At 53.0% G+C, this 16,901-nt stretch overlaps 2 protein-coding genes across 3 annotated transcripts in view; both read right to left on the bottom strand.

The window, feature by feature from the left end:
* Window positions 1-1,976: 1,976 nt before the first annotated feature.
* On the bottom strand, window positions 1,977-6,559 carry DLX1 (distal-less homeobox 1). Of its 2 annotated transcripts, XM_038584508.1 has the most exons (3): window positions 5,846-6,544; window positions 4,950-5,149; window positions 1,977-3,740 (listed from the first exon to the last, which is right to left on the bottom strand). In XM_038584508.1, the coding sequence occupies exons 1-3, from the start codon at window positions 6,156-6,158 to the stop codon at window positions 3,486-3,488; spliced, it is 768 nt and encodes a 255-aa protein (XP_038440436.1). In that variant the 5' UTR covers window positions 6,159-6,544; the 3' UTR covers window positions 1,977-3,485. The 2 variants fall into 2 exon arrangements, with proteins under 2 accessions (XP_038440436.1, XP_038440437.1); XM_038584509.1 differs by lacking the exon at window positions 4,950-5,149 and having other exon boundaries at window positions 3,521-3,740; window positions 5,846-6,559.
* Window positions 6,560-11,661: 5,102 nt separating this feature from the next.
* Window positions 11,662-16,901, bottom strand: part of METAP1D (methionyl aminopeptidase type 1D, mitochondrial) — an 88,899-nt gene continuing 83,659 nt past the window's right edge. The window contains exons 7-10 of the mRNA XM_038584847.1: window positions 14,489-14,586; window positions 13,068-13,115; window positions 12,058-12,136; window positions 11,662-11,934 (exon numbers count right to left, since the gene is read on the bottom strand). Of these exons, the coding sequence (XP_038440775.1) occupies window positions 11,856-11,934; window positions 12,058-12,136; window positions 13,068-13,115; window positions 14,489-14,586 (304 nt within the window). The 3' untranslated portion in view covers window positions 11,662-11,855. The remainder of the gene's footprint in view (window positions 11,935-12,057; window positions 12,137-13,067; window positions 13,116-14,488; window positions 14,587-16,901) is intronic.

The following is a 16,901-nucleotide window of genomic DNA, read 5'->3' as shown; positions in this document are numbered from 1 at the left end:
ACAAGGGGAAAAAAATCCCAAAATTGCATTTTGCCATTACAGACTCATACATAAGGAAAGGTTGTGTTTTCTAAGTGACAATTGTTAAGACATAATATTCGAAATCAGTATTTAATCATTATAATGAGGTATTGTTTAAATATAACCACCTTTAGATTATTCATAGTTTAATTAATATACTCATTATGAAAATCTTTGAATCAGATATTTGATGAACTACTTGTCAGTAACAAGGCAGCATTAATTAGGCCTATATTGAGATTAACATTTTTTAAAAGTGCAACCGCTTATAATTATAATAGAGCCTAACTAAAGACCGCCTTCGTTGAGCTAAAACTAATAATTTCTCTATTTGAACTGTTAGCAAGAGATTATTAAATTAGTATAAGCTAATATCTCATAATATTAAAATCCGCTTGACCAAACAGATTTTGCCTGTGGCTTCAGGCACTGGGCCCTGGCTGCTGCACCGGAGTTGGATGTGCGAGAGAGCAACCCACCAAAACCTCCCCTCTAGCAAAGTCACATCTCCAAGGAAAACCAAATCGGGGAAGGTCCCTACCCCGGCGGCGGAACCCAGCCTGGGAAACCGTGTTCCCTCTCAGCTTTGAGGCCAATCCACTCCCTGCCTCCGAGATTTGATCTCCCCAGTTTGCGCCCCGGGTTCTGGAGACCTGCGGGAGCGGTAAAGCCACAGTCCCAGGGCCCGGAGGGGCCCTGAGGTCCCCGGCTCCATCCCCCACTATTTCCCCAGCTCCCTGCATCACCGCCCCTCCACCACTTCCCCTCCCCTTCCCAAAGGGCGTCAGAAGAGCCTGGAGCATCTGCTCTTTCACCAGCACCAATTGAAAAATGGGTGCTTGTCACAACACAGATCACTGCCTTCCCCGCTTTGCTCCCCACCGCGCGCTGCAACGGCCCCCCAAAGGCGGAGGGCCAGCCCGCTGGAAGCAGTGTCGCAAGGCGAGTGCAAGGGATGCAGGAATCGCTCAAAGCAGCCCGTCGGGGCCCGCAGCTTCCCAGAGCTTCCTCCGCTTGGCTGTAGGGTCTGGGGTTGACGTTGGGGTGAAACGCCAGGCCACCGGGTGGAGGGAGCCAGGCTGGTTCTAGTTGCTCGGAGTCCACTCTGTCCTGGAGGGGATTCATCAGAGTGTTCCCCTGGAGGAGCTCCCTCCCCGGCCTGGCCTCCCGACCCTGGGGCTAGAGTGAGGGGTCTGGCCTCCGCCAGCCCCGTGGTTCCAGGAGCCCTCCGAGCCCTCCTGCCCCTTCCCTTGGCATTTCCATCTGAGGCTCAGAGAGCAGCTGAGGATCATTAGGCGGGAAGGGGCTTCTCGTCGTGGATGGGCCCGACGGGTGGGAGTGACTGTGGAGGGGCCCAGGTGGCGCCTGGGGACTGTCCCTCGGAGCTCGCTGATTGACTGGGTGTAGCCCGACAGACGAGTCCTTCCGGCCCCTTTCCGGTGTCTGGCTGCGTCTTTTCCGCGTCGGGTTCGAGCGCCCTGCGGGCAAGCAGAAGCCGGAAGGCCAGATCTCCGCGCTGGCGAGGGGGCAAAGCCCTGTGTCTCCGCTTTCAGTCCTCTTGGCTTCGGGCGGTGACTGGGTGTGGGGTGGCACTCACGTCTCCCATGCCGGCTACCTTTGAGCTCTGCTTTCAGCTCCTCTCAGCCAGCCAGCACAGTCCCTTTGGTTCCTGAGACCTGGCTCTGTCACACAGCACCTGTTCCCGACCCCCCCCCCCTTCCAAGGACCCTTGCCAGACAGTCGCTGCCCACCCTCCTAACCCAGGTAGGGATCAGACCCCTTGGGGCTCAGAAGCAGGGCAAGATGAACGGTCCCCGCCGCTTGGGAGGGCCTTGGGGGTTATTCCCGTAGTCTGGAGCCAGGAGTCCCTTACCCCTGCACTATCTGTCCCCAGAGGAGGAGGCCTGGCCTGGCCCAGCCCACAGCACCCCCTCACACAGCACACCAGACAGCAGTTCTTTCTCGAAACCATAATTTTACTGTCTCAAAGAAACTTTATAACTTATTTACAAAGTTCTTTTTTTCCCAAGATACAAAGCAATAAGTTAACATTCTCAATATAAAACTAAACTTTGACATAGAGAACACAAAACACGGTTGATTTCAATTGATCACATTTTCCAAATTTCACAAGTAAAATGTCAAGATTCTCATTTCACAAAGCATCAGGTTTTACAGCCACACACAACAGAACGGAAAAGAGCTAAGCTTGTGCAACATGTTTACGGAACAATAATAATAACAATAATAATTAACAACAATAATAATATGTACAGCGATTAGACCCTGCACTGGAGACTGGGCGTCCAGGGTGCCGCCTGGTGTTATTCTGTGGTCCGAGCCTCTGGGGATTAGTGCTGCTTTTGTCTTTCTTTAAAGCTCACTGGCTTTAGGGCACTCGTTTATGCCTGCCTGTTTGTTTGTTTGTTTGTTTTTTTCACTGCCCATCGGGCCACTCTTTCTTGCTCCCCAAGGAGGGAATTAGAATTTTCCTTCTTGTCCAGGCAAAGCGACCAAGTGTTTTTCCCGAGATGAGAAAATTGTGTTGGCTTCGTTTCTCCTTTTTTTTTTTCTTTTAAAAATAATACGGGACATGTAAAAATGCAAAGCATTGGGTTCCAACCTCTCCATACCAGCGAAGTACAAAAGTTACTGTATAAGTTAAAAATCACCAGGTCCTCCTTAGTCGTTTTCCCCGGGGGTGCGTTTGAAGTCATCGGTACTATGGGACCCTGTGCTCCACAGAATTGGCCAACATCCACCCTCAGGCGAAGTCCATTCCTCAATAAATAAAACCCCCTCCCTCCAGTTTCCCCCGATTCCCGAACGAGCTACACAGATGGCTAGGCAGGCCCAGGAGAAGGTCTGAAAGGACAAGACGTCCCAGCCTGCGGCGCTGGGCGGCCGGCGGCCCGGGCCTCTTCCGACCTGGTGACTTTTTCAGAGGCCGCAGAACGAGGACAGCGGACAGACGAGGACCTCGACTTCGTCGGCGCACAGATACAGAGCGAAAGGAGACAAGAGACAGACAGAACAGAAAAAAAAAAAAAAAGCTTTTGCTTTTTCTACATTTTTTTTTGTGGGTTTTCTTTTTTTTTTTTTTTCCTTTTTTTTTTTCCTGATGGTCCCACGCAGCTGAGGGTCGGCGAGTCGGGGCCAGCTGGCCGGTCGCGCTGCTCTGGCCGTGTCTCGGGCGGTCGCGCTTCGTTCGGAGGCCGCTGTCACCGCGCGGCCCAGGCGGGCGAGGGCGAGCGCGTGGGCGCCGGGGAGTCGCCGGTGCGGACCGCGCGGGACTCCAAGGAGGTGGCGGGCGACCGGCCTTCGCGGTTCCTTCTTCTTTGCCCCTGGGCCCTTCCGGGGGAGGGGGGCGCCCGGGGCTTGCGGACGGGGTGGATGGACCGGGAGGCGGGAGGGGCCCGGGCCGGGGAGACGGGAAGGAGGCGGGAGGGTGCGGGCGCGCAACCTCACATGAGCTGGGGCTGCTGCATAGCTTCTTGGTGCGCCGAGGGGTACCACGACGTGTAGCTGGGGATGTAGGAACCCGCGCTGCCGCCCGAGCCCTTCCCAGATGAGGAGTTGGGGTTCCAGCCGGGCGGCACGGGCGGGGAGCCGGCCGACAGCGCCCGGCCGTTGGCCAGCGCGCTACCCTCCAGAGCCGCCCCGCCCTGCTTCATCAGTTTCTTGAACTTGGACCGCTTGTTCTGGAACCAGATCTTGACCTGCAAGAGCGGACAATAATGTGACTCGGCTAGGTCCATTGTGCCTACCGTGGTAGTGGGGAGATGGGGGGGACAGTGGAGACAGGATGCCCCTGAGCGACTGGGCAGCGCCTGCTGGGGGAGCAGAGCCCCCCCCCCCCACCTATGGGAACCAAAGCCTGGAGGCCAGGCCGCCGGCCGCAAGTGGCCCGCAAGGGCAGCTCGCAGGGAGCCAAGGGGGCGTGGTGGTGAGGAGTTAGGGGGGTATCCAGGCCTTCGCTTGTCAGGGGCTCAGCCCGACCCAGGCAATCGTCTGGGGGGAAGAAGCAGCGCCTGCACGACCTCGAGTCTTCAAGTCCAATATGATCATCAATAAAAAAAGAATCGAGCGGAGGAAAGGAGTGGAGGAAATTTATTTGCAATGCCACCTGCTTTCTCTTTGCTCCAGCCTTTCTGCCCCTGAGTGAGTTGGGGGCTGACTGAGGCCAAAAGGTTTTTGTTAAACTTTTTCATTTGGACTTACATCAACCTTTCCTTAGTGTCTGTTTGCTCTCCCCAGCTCTGCTCCAAATCCCGGCCCAGACGTTGGAAACCTACGCCAGTCGTGGTCAGAAAGCCCCATGGGCTCCCCAGAGTCTTAGAGCAATCCGGGAAGGAAGGTCCCACGTTCCTCCTCCAGGGTCTGGGACTTGGGAGGTGACAAGGCGGAGGAAAGGACTTCCCCACACCCCAACCCGGTGAGGAGGAGGAGGAGGAGGAGGAGGAGGAGGAGGAGGAGGAGGAGGAGGAGGAGGAGGAGGGAAACAGAGGCTCTGGCCCAGGCCCTGAGTGATTAGCCACACACTTTAAAGGCAAAGAAGGGATTAAGCCCAGCGTCTATTGTTCCAGTTGTTCGGGCACGTGTGACCTCAGAGTCCCCAAACAAAACGTCTAGGGAAATCCTTCCGCGCCCTAATCAGATTGTCCAGGGACTGAGGGCCGGCGGCAGGCAGCGCCGAGTACAGAGTGCAGCGACAGAGCCGGAGCAGAGAGAACGAGGGAGGAAGGAGAGCCATGGGTGGGACACACACACACATACACACGCACACGCACACGCGCACACACGCACACAAGCACGCGCGCACACACGCACACAGTCTCCGACCCTGAGGCCCGGAGAGCAAGAAACGAAGCTCCGGGCGCAGGCCGGCCGCGGGAGGCCCGCTTGGCAGAGGGGCCGCGGCGAGGTACCTGCGTCTGCGTGAGTCCCAAGGAGGCCGCGAGCTCCGCCCTCTCGGGCAGAGCTAGGTACTGAGTTTGCTGGAACCTCCGGTTCAAAGCCTGCAACTGCAAACTGGAGTAAATCGTCCTGGGTTTGCGGATCTTTTTCCCCTTGCCATTGAAGCGCACTTCGCCGCCTTCCACCACCGTGCTCTTCTCCGAGTCAGCCCCTGGAGGGACAGCAGAAGCGGGGGGGCCGCTGTTAATGCGGGGACAGCCTTTAGAGCGGGGAGCCGAGGGCGAGTGGCAACCGAGGGGTGGCAGAGGCTGGGCCGAGAGAGAACGCTCAAGAAAACTCCGAAAGCCAGGGAAGGGTCCCGCAAAGTCCGAGGCCCGGCCCCGGGCCGCAGCAGGCCGACTGGGGCAGTTCCCAGGCGTGCAGTTCCTGCCTTTGCAGAGAAAGTTTGCTATTTTTTGCAGGCGGTAGTTGAGGTTTAATTACCCTTAATTGCATACATTGTTTATAGCGCTACGCAATAAATAATTACTGAGACTAATACGTGCACATGTGGGTTTCTGTTTTCCAAAGGGGCATTGTGTGCTCGGCGCACAGAGCCGCCCAGAGGCCCAGACAGTGCCAGGGGACGCTCTCAGATTTATCCTTTGCTGGATAGTTGCGAGTTGGGTGGAATTTAAAAAAAAAAAATTTTTTTTTTCTTTGCTCTGACAAGGATCCATACATAGATTGATACCCGAAACCTCCATTGCTCCGGCGTCCTCCCCACCCCCACCCCCACCTCGCTCTCCCCCTCTCCCTCCTCTCTCTCTCTCTCTTCCTCCCCCCTTTCCTCCCTCCCTTCCTCCCTCCTTCCGTCCCTCTCTCCCCTGTACCCTGTCCTCTCCCTCTCCCTGGCAGGCGCACGTACCTGGGTCCTCCAGGCGGCTCTGGGCGAGGCTGGCGCTGCCCGGGTAGGACTGCACCGAACTGATGTAGGGGCTGGACGCGTGGCTGCTGACCGAGTTGACGTAGGGGTAGCCCAGCGGTCGGGAGAAAGACGAGGCCGAGCTGTAGGCGCCGTCGGGCTGCGAATGGCCCGCCGAGTGTAAACAGTGCATGGAGTAGTGCCCGTGGGACATGGGAGAAGGAGACATTTGCTGGTTGGGTGGCCCAAACTCCATAAACACCGCCTTGCCCGACACGGGGCTGTTGAGACTTTCTGGCATGGTGGTCATGGTCATCTCTTCTCGCGGGGTCTGGGTGTGGGTCTCTCTCTCTCCTCTGCTTCCCTTTTGGGGGTCTCTGTGTTTCTCAGGACAGGAAGGAACCCAATTTAAGCGGAACAGGGGTTTTCACTTTCCATTCATAAGAAAATGGAGTTTGTCTCTTTGAAAAGTCTAAGCATGATGCTGCCGAGCTCCCCAAACTCGCTTCAAAGCTTTGACTCAGCCAAGGTCATAAATATTCATGAGCTGGCGGAGCTGATTGGTCCGCTGTCTTGCATAATCACCGGGGATTGGTCCGAGGCGCTCCGGCTCCGCTGGACTAGAGCGGGCGAGGCGGCCGGGCCTGGGGAGAACCGCGTCCGCACGTCCCGGCCGGGGCTCCTCTGCAACAGAGCGCGCCGCGTGGAGCGCACAATGGGCTGCGGCGCCCGCGCCGGGACCTCCGCGGCCCGCGGCTCTCGAGCCTCCCGCCTCCCCGGCGCGCCTCACTTCCCAGAAACCCGCCAGCGGCTCGGCGCAGCCGCCCTCCCCCCGCGACTGTCCCCACCCTCCGCCCGCCCCCAGCGCCCGGACCGGGGCGCCGCAGCTCCCGGCAGCCGCCGTGCCCGGGCCCAGCGCTCCGCCAGGGCGGCCCGGGAGCCCGGCCGCGGCGGCCTCGGAGCGCCAAGCCGCGCGCTGCGGCCGGGGGCGGGGGCCACCTGCGGCTCCGCGGAGGCCGGCGGGGCGCCGTGCTCCCGAGCGCCGTGTGCCCAGCGCAGCGCCCTGCGCGGCGGCGCCTCCCAGGCCTGGGTCCGCTCGGCCACCTCCCCGGGGTCGGCTTGGGGGCCCCCCGGGCGAACTCACTCACTCGGCCGCCGCGCCGCCGCCGCCGCTCCCTGGGGCCCGCTCGCATTGCTCCAGGCCCAGCTGGCCGCTCCAGCTCGAGGCTGCACCGGTCTGATTAGAGCAGAGCGCGCGGAGAGCCAGGAACCCGCGCTTCTCCTCCCAGGAAAGGCGGCCGCACCGCCCCCTCCCCGCAGCACACACCCCCTCTCTCCCTCCCAGCCTTCCTCCGCCTCCCCCGCCCCTCCACTCCCTCTGCGCCCAGTGCCCAGGACTCACTCGCCCCAAGGGCGCGGCGCAGAGTGGAGCCGAGGAGCCGGCGGGCTCAGCGCGGCTCGAGCCCCGGGTCCCCGGGCCCCGGGCCCCGGGTGGTCATCCTCCGGCCTCCCGGGGCCTGGCGGGAGGGCCCGGGGCTTGGGAGGCCTGCGGGCCACCGGAACCCGCGGCAGACCCGGGCCCGCGGGGGGCTCGCGGAGCAGGTGACGGACACGTCTCTCGTGGTCGCCCAGGCTGCTCCTCATCTCCAGGGGTCAAAGCGGGGCGCCCCTGGGCCTGGGGGCAGGGCTGGCAAAAGCCGCCGCGGCGCCTTCTATCTTCTGGGGCGCTAGGTAGGGGAAGGCGCACAAAAGCCCCCCGCCGCCGCCACCACGCAGCCACCCCCACGAGGCGTGGCGCGCACCACGCTGCCTGCGAGGGGCTGTTGGTTCCCCATCCCGCCAGCCCCACGGTGAATCCCAAATTACTTTGTTAGGTAATTAGAAAGTGTTGATAATTATTTCTTTCATAATTTAGCGGTGTGACGGGGAACGGGGAAATGATCTTGTGAAAGTTCACACGTGCAGATGTATTAGTTACTGATTCATTTGATTAAATGGTAGTCTCAAGTGCTCGGATCCGCAGCTGAAGGCGCCCCATTAGCATAACACTGATGTTTAATTTTCATACGCATAATTAGCCATATATTTAACACTAATAGCAACATGCAGCCTTTCAGCGTTAAACAGCCCGAGATCTGATCTGGCCTGAGCTGAACCTTCGGCGATGCACCTTCCCCTGTCTGGAGTGCGCAGTGATCACAGGACAAACCTCTGTAATCAAGCACATTTTGGCAGAGGGAACACCAATAAAAATGAACATTCAAAACAAATTACATCGGTGCTGTCGTTACAGATATTAGTGGAAGGGGCTTCTCTCTTTTTCAACTTCTGTAGCCGCAGCTGCTGCCCGCGGAATTCCTCTCCTTTGGTTGAAGGGCATGATTTTGGGGGGTAGCAATATTTCAGGCAGCGTGGTTGGAGCAAAAAGAAAAACAAAAGCAAAAAAAAAAAAAAATCCTTCAAACCAATAACTGGTTTGCCAACGTTTAGAAAGATTTTTTTTCCCCCTTAATCACCGAACCACAGGGTGATGCTTTGTAGCAACAACCAGCTAATCACTCCGCCACCACCAGCCTACTCCCGGAGCCGCTCGACTCCTCTTGATTTCCGTGTTGCACTTGTGGTTTTAATTGCTCCTTCCGAGCGCCTGTCTCGGGGTGTGCGGCGCGGGGCGGTGCGCCCTGCACTGCAGCTCGGACGCCGCCCGGGCCGCTGGTCTTTGCGCGCGCCTCGAGCGGGCCCTGCCCACGTAAGTGATCGCCGCGGCTGGCCGGCGCGGTCGGGGTGGGCACCGGGCAAGCGGCTGCTGACTTCGGGGGCGCAGGGCTGGGCGTGAGGAAACCCGACGGCCGGGCGCCGGAGGACCGCGAGGTGGGGGAAGGGGGGTGGTGGAGAGGCGGCCCGTCTACAGGGCTCCCTGTCCCCATCCGAAAGGGGGAATCCACGCTTCTCCAGCGCGGGGGGGACCGGGCTGGCTCCGTGCAACAAAGGACCCGCACGCGCCTCCTCGGGAAAGGTTCTTCAGAGCCTTATTATAGAAATGAGTTATGTGTGGGCGAGGGAGTGTCTACACTGGGGAATGATTTCCGAGCCCCAGAGGCGCAGGTCCCGGGAGGGGCGGCCGAGCCGGGCCCTAGGGCGCTGAGCCGCGGGGCCTCCAGCAGCTTCGCAGCGCGCGGTCTTATCCCCACTCCGTCAGCGCCCAGTGGATCCCCCCACCCCCCACTGCTGGGACGACACCTGTTCTGGAACGTTGGTGTGCTTAGATCATTGCCTGTCCCAACTCTGACAGGCAGCACAACTCTCAGGTTTATCCCGGGTTCCGAGTAGAACCCGTGGGAGCCACCGCAGGACCCGCGTCCAAGGGTGGTGGCTGTGGCCACGCGTGGGCTGGCGTCCCGGCGACCCCGGGTGAGGTCTGGGGCCCGCTGGGCTGGAAGGTGGTGGCGGCGGCGGCGGTGATGCACAAAGTATTTTTAAATCTGCTTTCTAACTTCAACTTCAAAGCCTGTTAAAGGGAGTTCGTTGTAAATCGAGTCTGTTTCCTACGGAGCTGCTGGTAGTGGCTGGTATATACACACACACATAGACACCTAGATGTGTGTATAATGTTTAAACTAGGCTTAAACTAGTTACTTGAATAAATAGGATTATAAACCTGTCCCATAAATACTTCCACCTCAGAATAATTGCTGCACGAACAGCATGTTTTCCCAGTGGTTGGTAAAATCCTGTGGTCCTAATAAAATTATTCTTGGGGAACTTAGAGTAAACTGATCCGTAGATAAGATAAGCGGCTACCCGTTGCACTCTGATTGCCCTAGGAGAGAAGTGAAATCATTATCTGGCAAACGGCTCTCTTCCAAGGCCATCTGGGCCAGGTTCCTTACTACAGAATCGAATTGTCCTGGAGTCTCTAGGCCTTTGCTTGGTGAATGTTTCAAGCCCCCCCACCCCCCGAAAAGTTTTTCTATGGTCCTGGTATATCTTCAACTCCTCCCTCGCTTTTTCCAGCTCTCGGATCCACTTGAATTGGAATCACCTCTGTCCAAATTCTACATCCCCAGGCACAGAGAAGGGGTACTGGAAGGGTTGGAGGATGCCCAAGAGAATCTGAGTTCAGGGGAAAGCTTGAACTAGCCACTTCTCCAAGTGCTCTTATTGGCCTCAGTTTCCTATCTCTTTTCCCACCACTCTGAGCGTCCCAGAGACCACCTGTCACGGCAACTACAGGTGCTTGCATTTCCTTGGTGCTCTCCGGCCCAAGCTATTTTTAGTGGGTGACAACTTTGCAAAAGCGGCTTCAGTAGAAATAGAAGTTTGTACAATCCCTGACTGCCCAGACACCCTCACTGAACTTGCTCCTAAAACCGTGATCACAGGGGGGCTACTTTCTATGTGGTCTACTAAACTCCAAACACCTCTTCACCTGAACCCAGGTGTGAACAGGTGCGGGGGGGTGGGGGGGCTTGCGTGCTGAAGAAGGGAGGATATTCTGATCAGAAATGGGCCTTTGGGAAATGCAGAATGTGGGCCTTTGGATTTCCTGCTTCTGAAGCAGGTGGAGCTGCAGGCTTGCCAGCTCCAATCCCAGCTAACTTGGCTCTTGCCCTCAAAAGTTTCCATATCGTCCCCTGCTGGGATCCTTTAGGTCTCCAGAAGGAGAGTGCAGTCTGAAGGGGGACTACGATATGGGGAGAGGTCAGCTTAGGAGCTAGACCAACCACTGTTCACATCTGGACTGGTGGGGCCCATGTTCTAATTTCTAGTGCAATAAACGGTCACACTGTGTGTGTGTGTGTGTGTGAGAGAGAGAGAGAGAGAGAAAGATATATATATATGGAGGGGAGGAGAGGATTTCTCAAAAATAACCTTAGGGATGGCCGCTTGGGGCAGGATGAGGGACGTGAGGAGGAGCCATGGGGGACTGGGAAAGTCAGGTTTGTGGATTGATAAAGCACTGCAGAGGCCAGACCCAGGGTTCACAGGCAAGGAAATGTTTGTAACCAACCCCTCCCTCGGTTTGCGGGCTAATCTTTTCATCACAAAGCAGCTATGAAGGGAAAAGAACTGGAAGGGCTGGGGGGCAGCTGGTCCCTGGGAGAGCCAATGTGGGACCCACAACGGGGAAAGCAAAGAGTTTTAAAAAAATTCCTAGGGCAGCTCCGGTGGCCCAGTGGTTTAGTGTCCCCTTTCAGCCTGGGGTGTGATCCTGGAGACCCGGGATCAAGTCCCACGTGGGGCTCCCTGCATGGAGCCTGCTTCTCCCTCTGCCAGTGCCTCTCTCTCTGTCATGAATAAATAAATACAATCTTTTGAAAAAATAAATTAAAAAAATCCCCAGCTAACGTCTAGGCTCATTCCAACGCCCCCCCCCCTCCCCGCCGGGCCCCACTGCCCATGTAAAAAGTTCAGAGACTCAAAAATTAACCACTTTCCTCCTCCCTCTAACTGTCAGAGGCGCAAGGACCACAGACACAATGGGCTTAGGAGGGGAAAGCGTTTTAAAATATTTTTTTTAATTTATTTATTTATGATAGTCACACAGAGAGAGAGAGAGAGAGGCAGAGACATAGGCAGAGGGAGAAGCAGGCTCCATGCACCGGGAGCCCGACGTGGGATTCGATCCCGGGTCTCCAGGATCGCGCCCTGGGCCAAAGGCAGGCGCCAAACCGCTGCGCCACCCAGGGATCCCGGGAAAGCGTTTTACTTGGGCGGTCAAGACACGGGAAAGAGAAAAGCAGGCATCTGGAGAAGCCCCTCATCTCTAAGCGAGGGCGTCCCCATGTCCCCCAGGTCCCCTCCCCGCTGGGAAGCCAAGCCCCAGCCAGGATCCGGGCTGGAGCTCTGACTTGCCAGCTGCCCCCAATCCCCCCCGGGTTTTTCCAAAACTAGATGCTAGTTTGGTTACTACGTGACCTCCCGGTCGCCGGTGTCTTCTACAAGTTCTCCAGCTGGATTTCAGCAATTTAGGATAAAAAGCGCCGGGCCTCTGCGACCTCCGGGCGGCTCCTCAGGCCTCGTGGGGCAGCTTGGTCAGGACCTGCACGCCCTCCGACGTGATGAGCACTGTGTGCTCGAACTGGGCGGACCTGAAACACACGCGCGGTCAGGCCGCCAGAAAGCGCCCGCGGGGCGGGGAACAGCAGCCGGAGCCGTCGGACCCACATTCCCTTCCCATATAATTTCAAGGCAATAGCACCGAGAGCAAACACCTTTGATTGTCCAGGGAGACCACAGTCCAGGCATCTTCCAGGACTTGAAATTCAGGGGATCCTTCGGTTATGATTGGCTCTGTAAGAGGGAAAATATTTACTGCAGTGATCTAATCATGTTCTTGTCAAATATGGTTTCGGCTGATTATGAAAAAAAAGGGGGGGGAGAATAAGAAGGTTCTCCTCCCCTCCCCCCAAGTGCTCCCCCCGTGGGTTCATGTTGTCAGCTCGCAGGGGCTGATAATTGACGTTGCTTACATAGTATACTACAAACTAAACAGTAGGAAGAGGAAACACTACCGCATTCAAAAAATGTATGAAGTCGCCTAGTTCGTATTTTTTTTGAGAAAAAAAGGGCATTTTAATCAAGCCTTAATTAGGACCCCGTGGATAATAACCACCCAAACACCAGTCCCTCTTATAAATACCAGTCAGTTTTAAAAAATATTTGAATTTTTAAAACATGCTTAAAATGTTCATTAATCAGCAAATAACAATTTTCTTATTTCACTCTAATTGCTTCTCCATTAAGTATCACAGTCAGAAATATGATGCCTTTAGGGTCTTGGATGATTGGAATTTGGTGGTGACACCGATCACATGATCAGCCAGGAATGGGCCGCCAGACAGTACGTATCACTTGCTGCGGACAGGGAGCAAGGGACACGATCACTTCTAGTTACTGGGTGTTATGGAAAAAACAAAACAAAACAAAACAAAAAAACCAAAACCAAACCAAACCAAACAAACAAAAAAAAACCCAAACACTACATTATGCTGGTAACAGAATTAGAGGTTGGATGGCTGCCGTCTCCTAAATGTGTCGGTAAGTATCTGATTTAGGAAGATGGGGCTCAAGGATATTATTTAATCAGATTTGCTATGCATCTGAATTATTTCATTACGCTGATTGGCTTTATTATTCCTTTATGGGACTGCCTGGCCTAGGCCAGCGCTGCAGCTTCCACCCAGGGAGCCACGGCTCTCTGAAGGGGAGCCTGGGCACTGACCTATGGTGAACGCCATTCCCTCCTCCATGAGTAGGTCACAGTCATTTGCTGCAAAACAAAAAAATATGGAAAAGGGGGAGTGAGAAATGAGAGAAAGAGAGAAGCAGAATTAGAGGAGGAGGATTGCCTAAAACAAAACAAAACAAAACTTGGTCATTTTATTTACTTTTTCCTTTTAGGGTAGAAGGAAGGATGGAGATTTCTAGAATCCTGGTAGTGGCTATCACCAAGGGTTTAAACACACGGGTTCTGAGCCTTAGCCTTTACATTTGCTTTGCTTGGGATTAAGGACCCCAGGAAGGGTGCACCAAAGCCTCAGAGAGGCAGCCTGGGTGTTTTAGACACCTGTTGGGTGTTTTAGACAACCTTCACAAACCCCGGGCCACTTGCTTCCAGGTCTCCTGGCTTCACTGGGTCCTAGGCCCTCCCTGCCACCCCAAAGAGTAAAATACCCTGGGGAACTGATACAAAGGGAAGGAGGCCACTTAGGGTGCAGGTTAAAGTGGGGTGGGGGGGTGGGGGTTGAAATAAGGTCAGGTGTTAGTGCAGGGCCGGGCATAGGCCTGAGACACTCTTTCTGCGCTCCTGCCTGGATTCCCTTCAGGGCTGTCTCAAGGAGTGCTCTTTGGTGTAAAAGGAGTATGGACCTGCTGGGTCCATGGGGATCTTCCAGGGAATGGGTTCTGGGCAGTATTTCCTCTAGGGACTGCTTTCAGCCCAAGCCCACAGGTCAAGGCCCAACTTTCCTTCAGTCCCCATCCAGGTGTGCAGTCCCTTGTTGGGAGGCACTCTATAGGACTGCCTCCTACCCTAACCCAAATCCTCCCACTGCTTCTGGCCCACCCCTGCCTTCTCATTGTAGGGTGCACACCCAGGCAGTGACAAGCAGGAGGTTCTGAGGAAGGAATACAAGGGTGGGTATCATCTAGAAAGCACTAAAGAGTACATGCTGCTAAATACATCAGCTGTCAACGCTGTGTAGGATGTAATGAAGTTTAACCACAACAGTCAGCGGTTAGAGACGGGGGTAGAAAAAGAAAAATGGAAAACAGTCATATGTGCATGCTGCTGGGACACTCATGCAGTGGCATTTTGTTTTCAGCAACTTTTTCTAGACAAATATCCCTTATGCCTTCCAGCCATCACCCTTCAGGGGAAGACAAAAAGCAAAATAAACCCTATTCTGAGATTGAAACTGCTGGGCTCTAATCCAGTAACATAGTAATGTGCTGGTTACAATTAAGTAACCACCCCCCCCCCAATGCCAACCCCCGCCATACACACACACACACACACACACACACACACACGAATACACACAAAAGGATGATCATATGAATTCAAAGTTAGAGGAACACCAGGAGCCAAACTGCCTTATTCTGATTCCATTCAATAGATAGCTCCCAAATCAACTTTCTTACCATGATGCCAAATTTCTGGATGTCCATGAAAGTAAGATCCTATTCCATGTCCCACAAAATGTGGACAGACTTGCAAACCATTCTGATGAGTTATGTGGCTTTAAAAGGGATCAAACAAAATACTTAAATTAGGTAAGTTTTTAATGCATATTTAGATAAAGTCACTTTAAAATAGTCTCTAAAAGAGAAAAAAATCAGTTATACTTAGAGTCGGATGATAACATTAATATATTCATTATTCTGGAATAATTAAAATTTTTACCATTGCATGCAATGACTCCCTTTGGATAAAGGAAGATAAAAGGTATGTAACTTAACGTAGTAGTTTGCTTCATTTACCTTAGTACAGCATTCGAACAAGGCCTTTTAGACAACAAATGAGTGTGTGCGCACACATACACAGATTGGTATGCATAACCAAGATACCTGTGCATAGAATGCAGGTCATAAAAACTTGCCTGGTTTGTATAAGGTTTCACAAAAGACTGTGCAAATTACTAGTGATTTGGGAACTGAAGAGAGAAACCAAAATGCAATCTAGAAATGTGACCTCCTGCTTTTACAGTTTCCTTATTCTGGCCTATTTCAAAACATTATACATTTTAGAAACAGACATACTCACACAAAAGGTCAAATCTTGTTGTCACTATTCTTGAAATACTCCAAAACTTTGTGATCATTTGGGATTTCCACTCAAGACCTAGGTCATTAACAAAATTCACACCGAGTGCTTATAATCACCGTGATGCCTCAGAGAAGCCAGTATTGTGATTCCTAATTCTTAATGCTTTATTAGTTCTTTCTACATGCAAATGTACTGGGTTCCATAAATGAAGTCTGGCATATAGAATCCAACCCTAAAATCTTCACCTAAAAGTTAAGAAGTTGTTTTTGAAATCAGGTGAACACATTCATTTCTAGGAGCACGAGAAAGATAAGAGCATATAAATCATTAACAATTTATATTTTCATGCGGATGAGGGGCATAGCACCTTAACCCTAACCATAACAATGGATCAGGATTTATAGGACTATTATTTAAATTCTTATCAAAGTCCAAGTTCTTAGATCCCAAACTAGAGTTTCCAATAGACCCTAGGTTTAGTTGAACATGAACTCAAAGGCAGCATCTCTGTAAGCATTTGTGTCAGTACACTTATTTCTGAACATGTTTAACTTTCATCTCCAGACCTGCAAGATACCTTCCCATAGACCAGGATGTCACTATAAAAAGCAGATGGACAGCCTCTCATTCAGATTTAATTTCCATGTAACCGATAGTGCAGAAATAGGTAAGCCATGCATGTGTGGATGACAGGAATAAGTCAACATTTATATCTCTTAAAGTTGTACTTTATGGTTATAGTTATTTCTGTGTCTCTTTGCACATGGGGCAGGTGGTATAAAAACTTTTCAAGGTGTTTCTATTTGTACCACACAATTTCTGAATAAAAACAGAGAACGGAAAGTAGATAGAGGGTAGAGAGAGATTATTAGATAAAGACAATAATCATCTAGACTTTTTTTTTTTACAAGAATGGGTTCTACCTAAACCTATAAATTATGTGACTTCAGACCCAACACACCTCAACGATTCTAAAGAAGATTCAATATAAACCGTTCTATTTTCTTTCCTTAAAAGAAAAAAAAAAACCCCACCTAGGATCTAACTGATTGGCAGGCATCACGGCTACATCTTAAATGTGTGTTACAATGGCAATCTTCATTTTAATTTCTGATGAGAGGAAAGGAAGAAAGCCCACTCGGAAAAAACACTTGGGGTCCCTCCGCCATCACACCTCTCATTCCTCTTCATAAAAGAAGCTGTGCAATTACAAGTGGCTAAAGATATTTGAGTGCATTCTCCTACAACAATTTACTGCCTGGATCCTGCTGGAACTTATGGTTACAGGAGTATCATAGAATGGATGTGTCATGAATGCCAAGGTCAGGATTTCACAGCCGGGTGGAAAGAGGAAAAGAACTGGACAAATTTCGCTCAGTGCCTTGGCTGAGCACCCATCTCAATGCTTGATTCCCAGGAGCTAAGTATATATTTCTGGTCTGCTTTTCAGGGTATTTCCCTTTTGGATTTGTAGTGAGCTTTTTAACACATACTTACTGGGACTAAATGGGATAAGATCTCACTAATGTTTCTAACTACTATTTAAAATCATGCCCCTTCTACTATTTTGGCATATAGGGGAAGCACGAGATTATGTACCCGACTCTAGGCTAGAAACCCAACTTCCTAGAGCCAACCCGAATGACCTGTAGTAGCAAATTCCACTTTACCATGAAAGCAAGTAGTGGTAACCCTGACTGTAGCCCACGGGAAGGTGGAGCATGTGTGCTTCTCCTAACTGGTGTGTTGAGGGAGATGGAAACAATGGGGCAAGTAGGGGTGCCCAAG

The sequence above is a fragment of the Canis lupus genome, chromosome 36, assembly GCF_011100685.1.
Source record: "Canis lupus familiaris isolate Mischka breed German Shepherd chromosome 36, alternate assembly UU_Cfam_GSD_1.0, whole genome shotgun sequence".
Classification (NCBI taxonomy): domain Eukaryota; kingdom Metazoa; phylum Chordata; class Mammalia; order Carnivora; family Canidae; genus Canis; species Canis lupus.
This window is presented reverse-complemented; position numbering and strand designations above follow the sequence as displayed.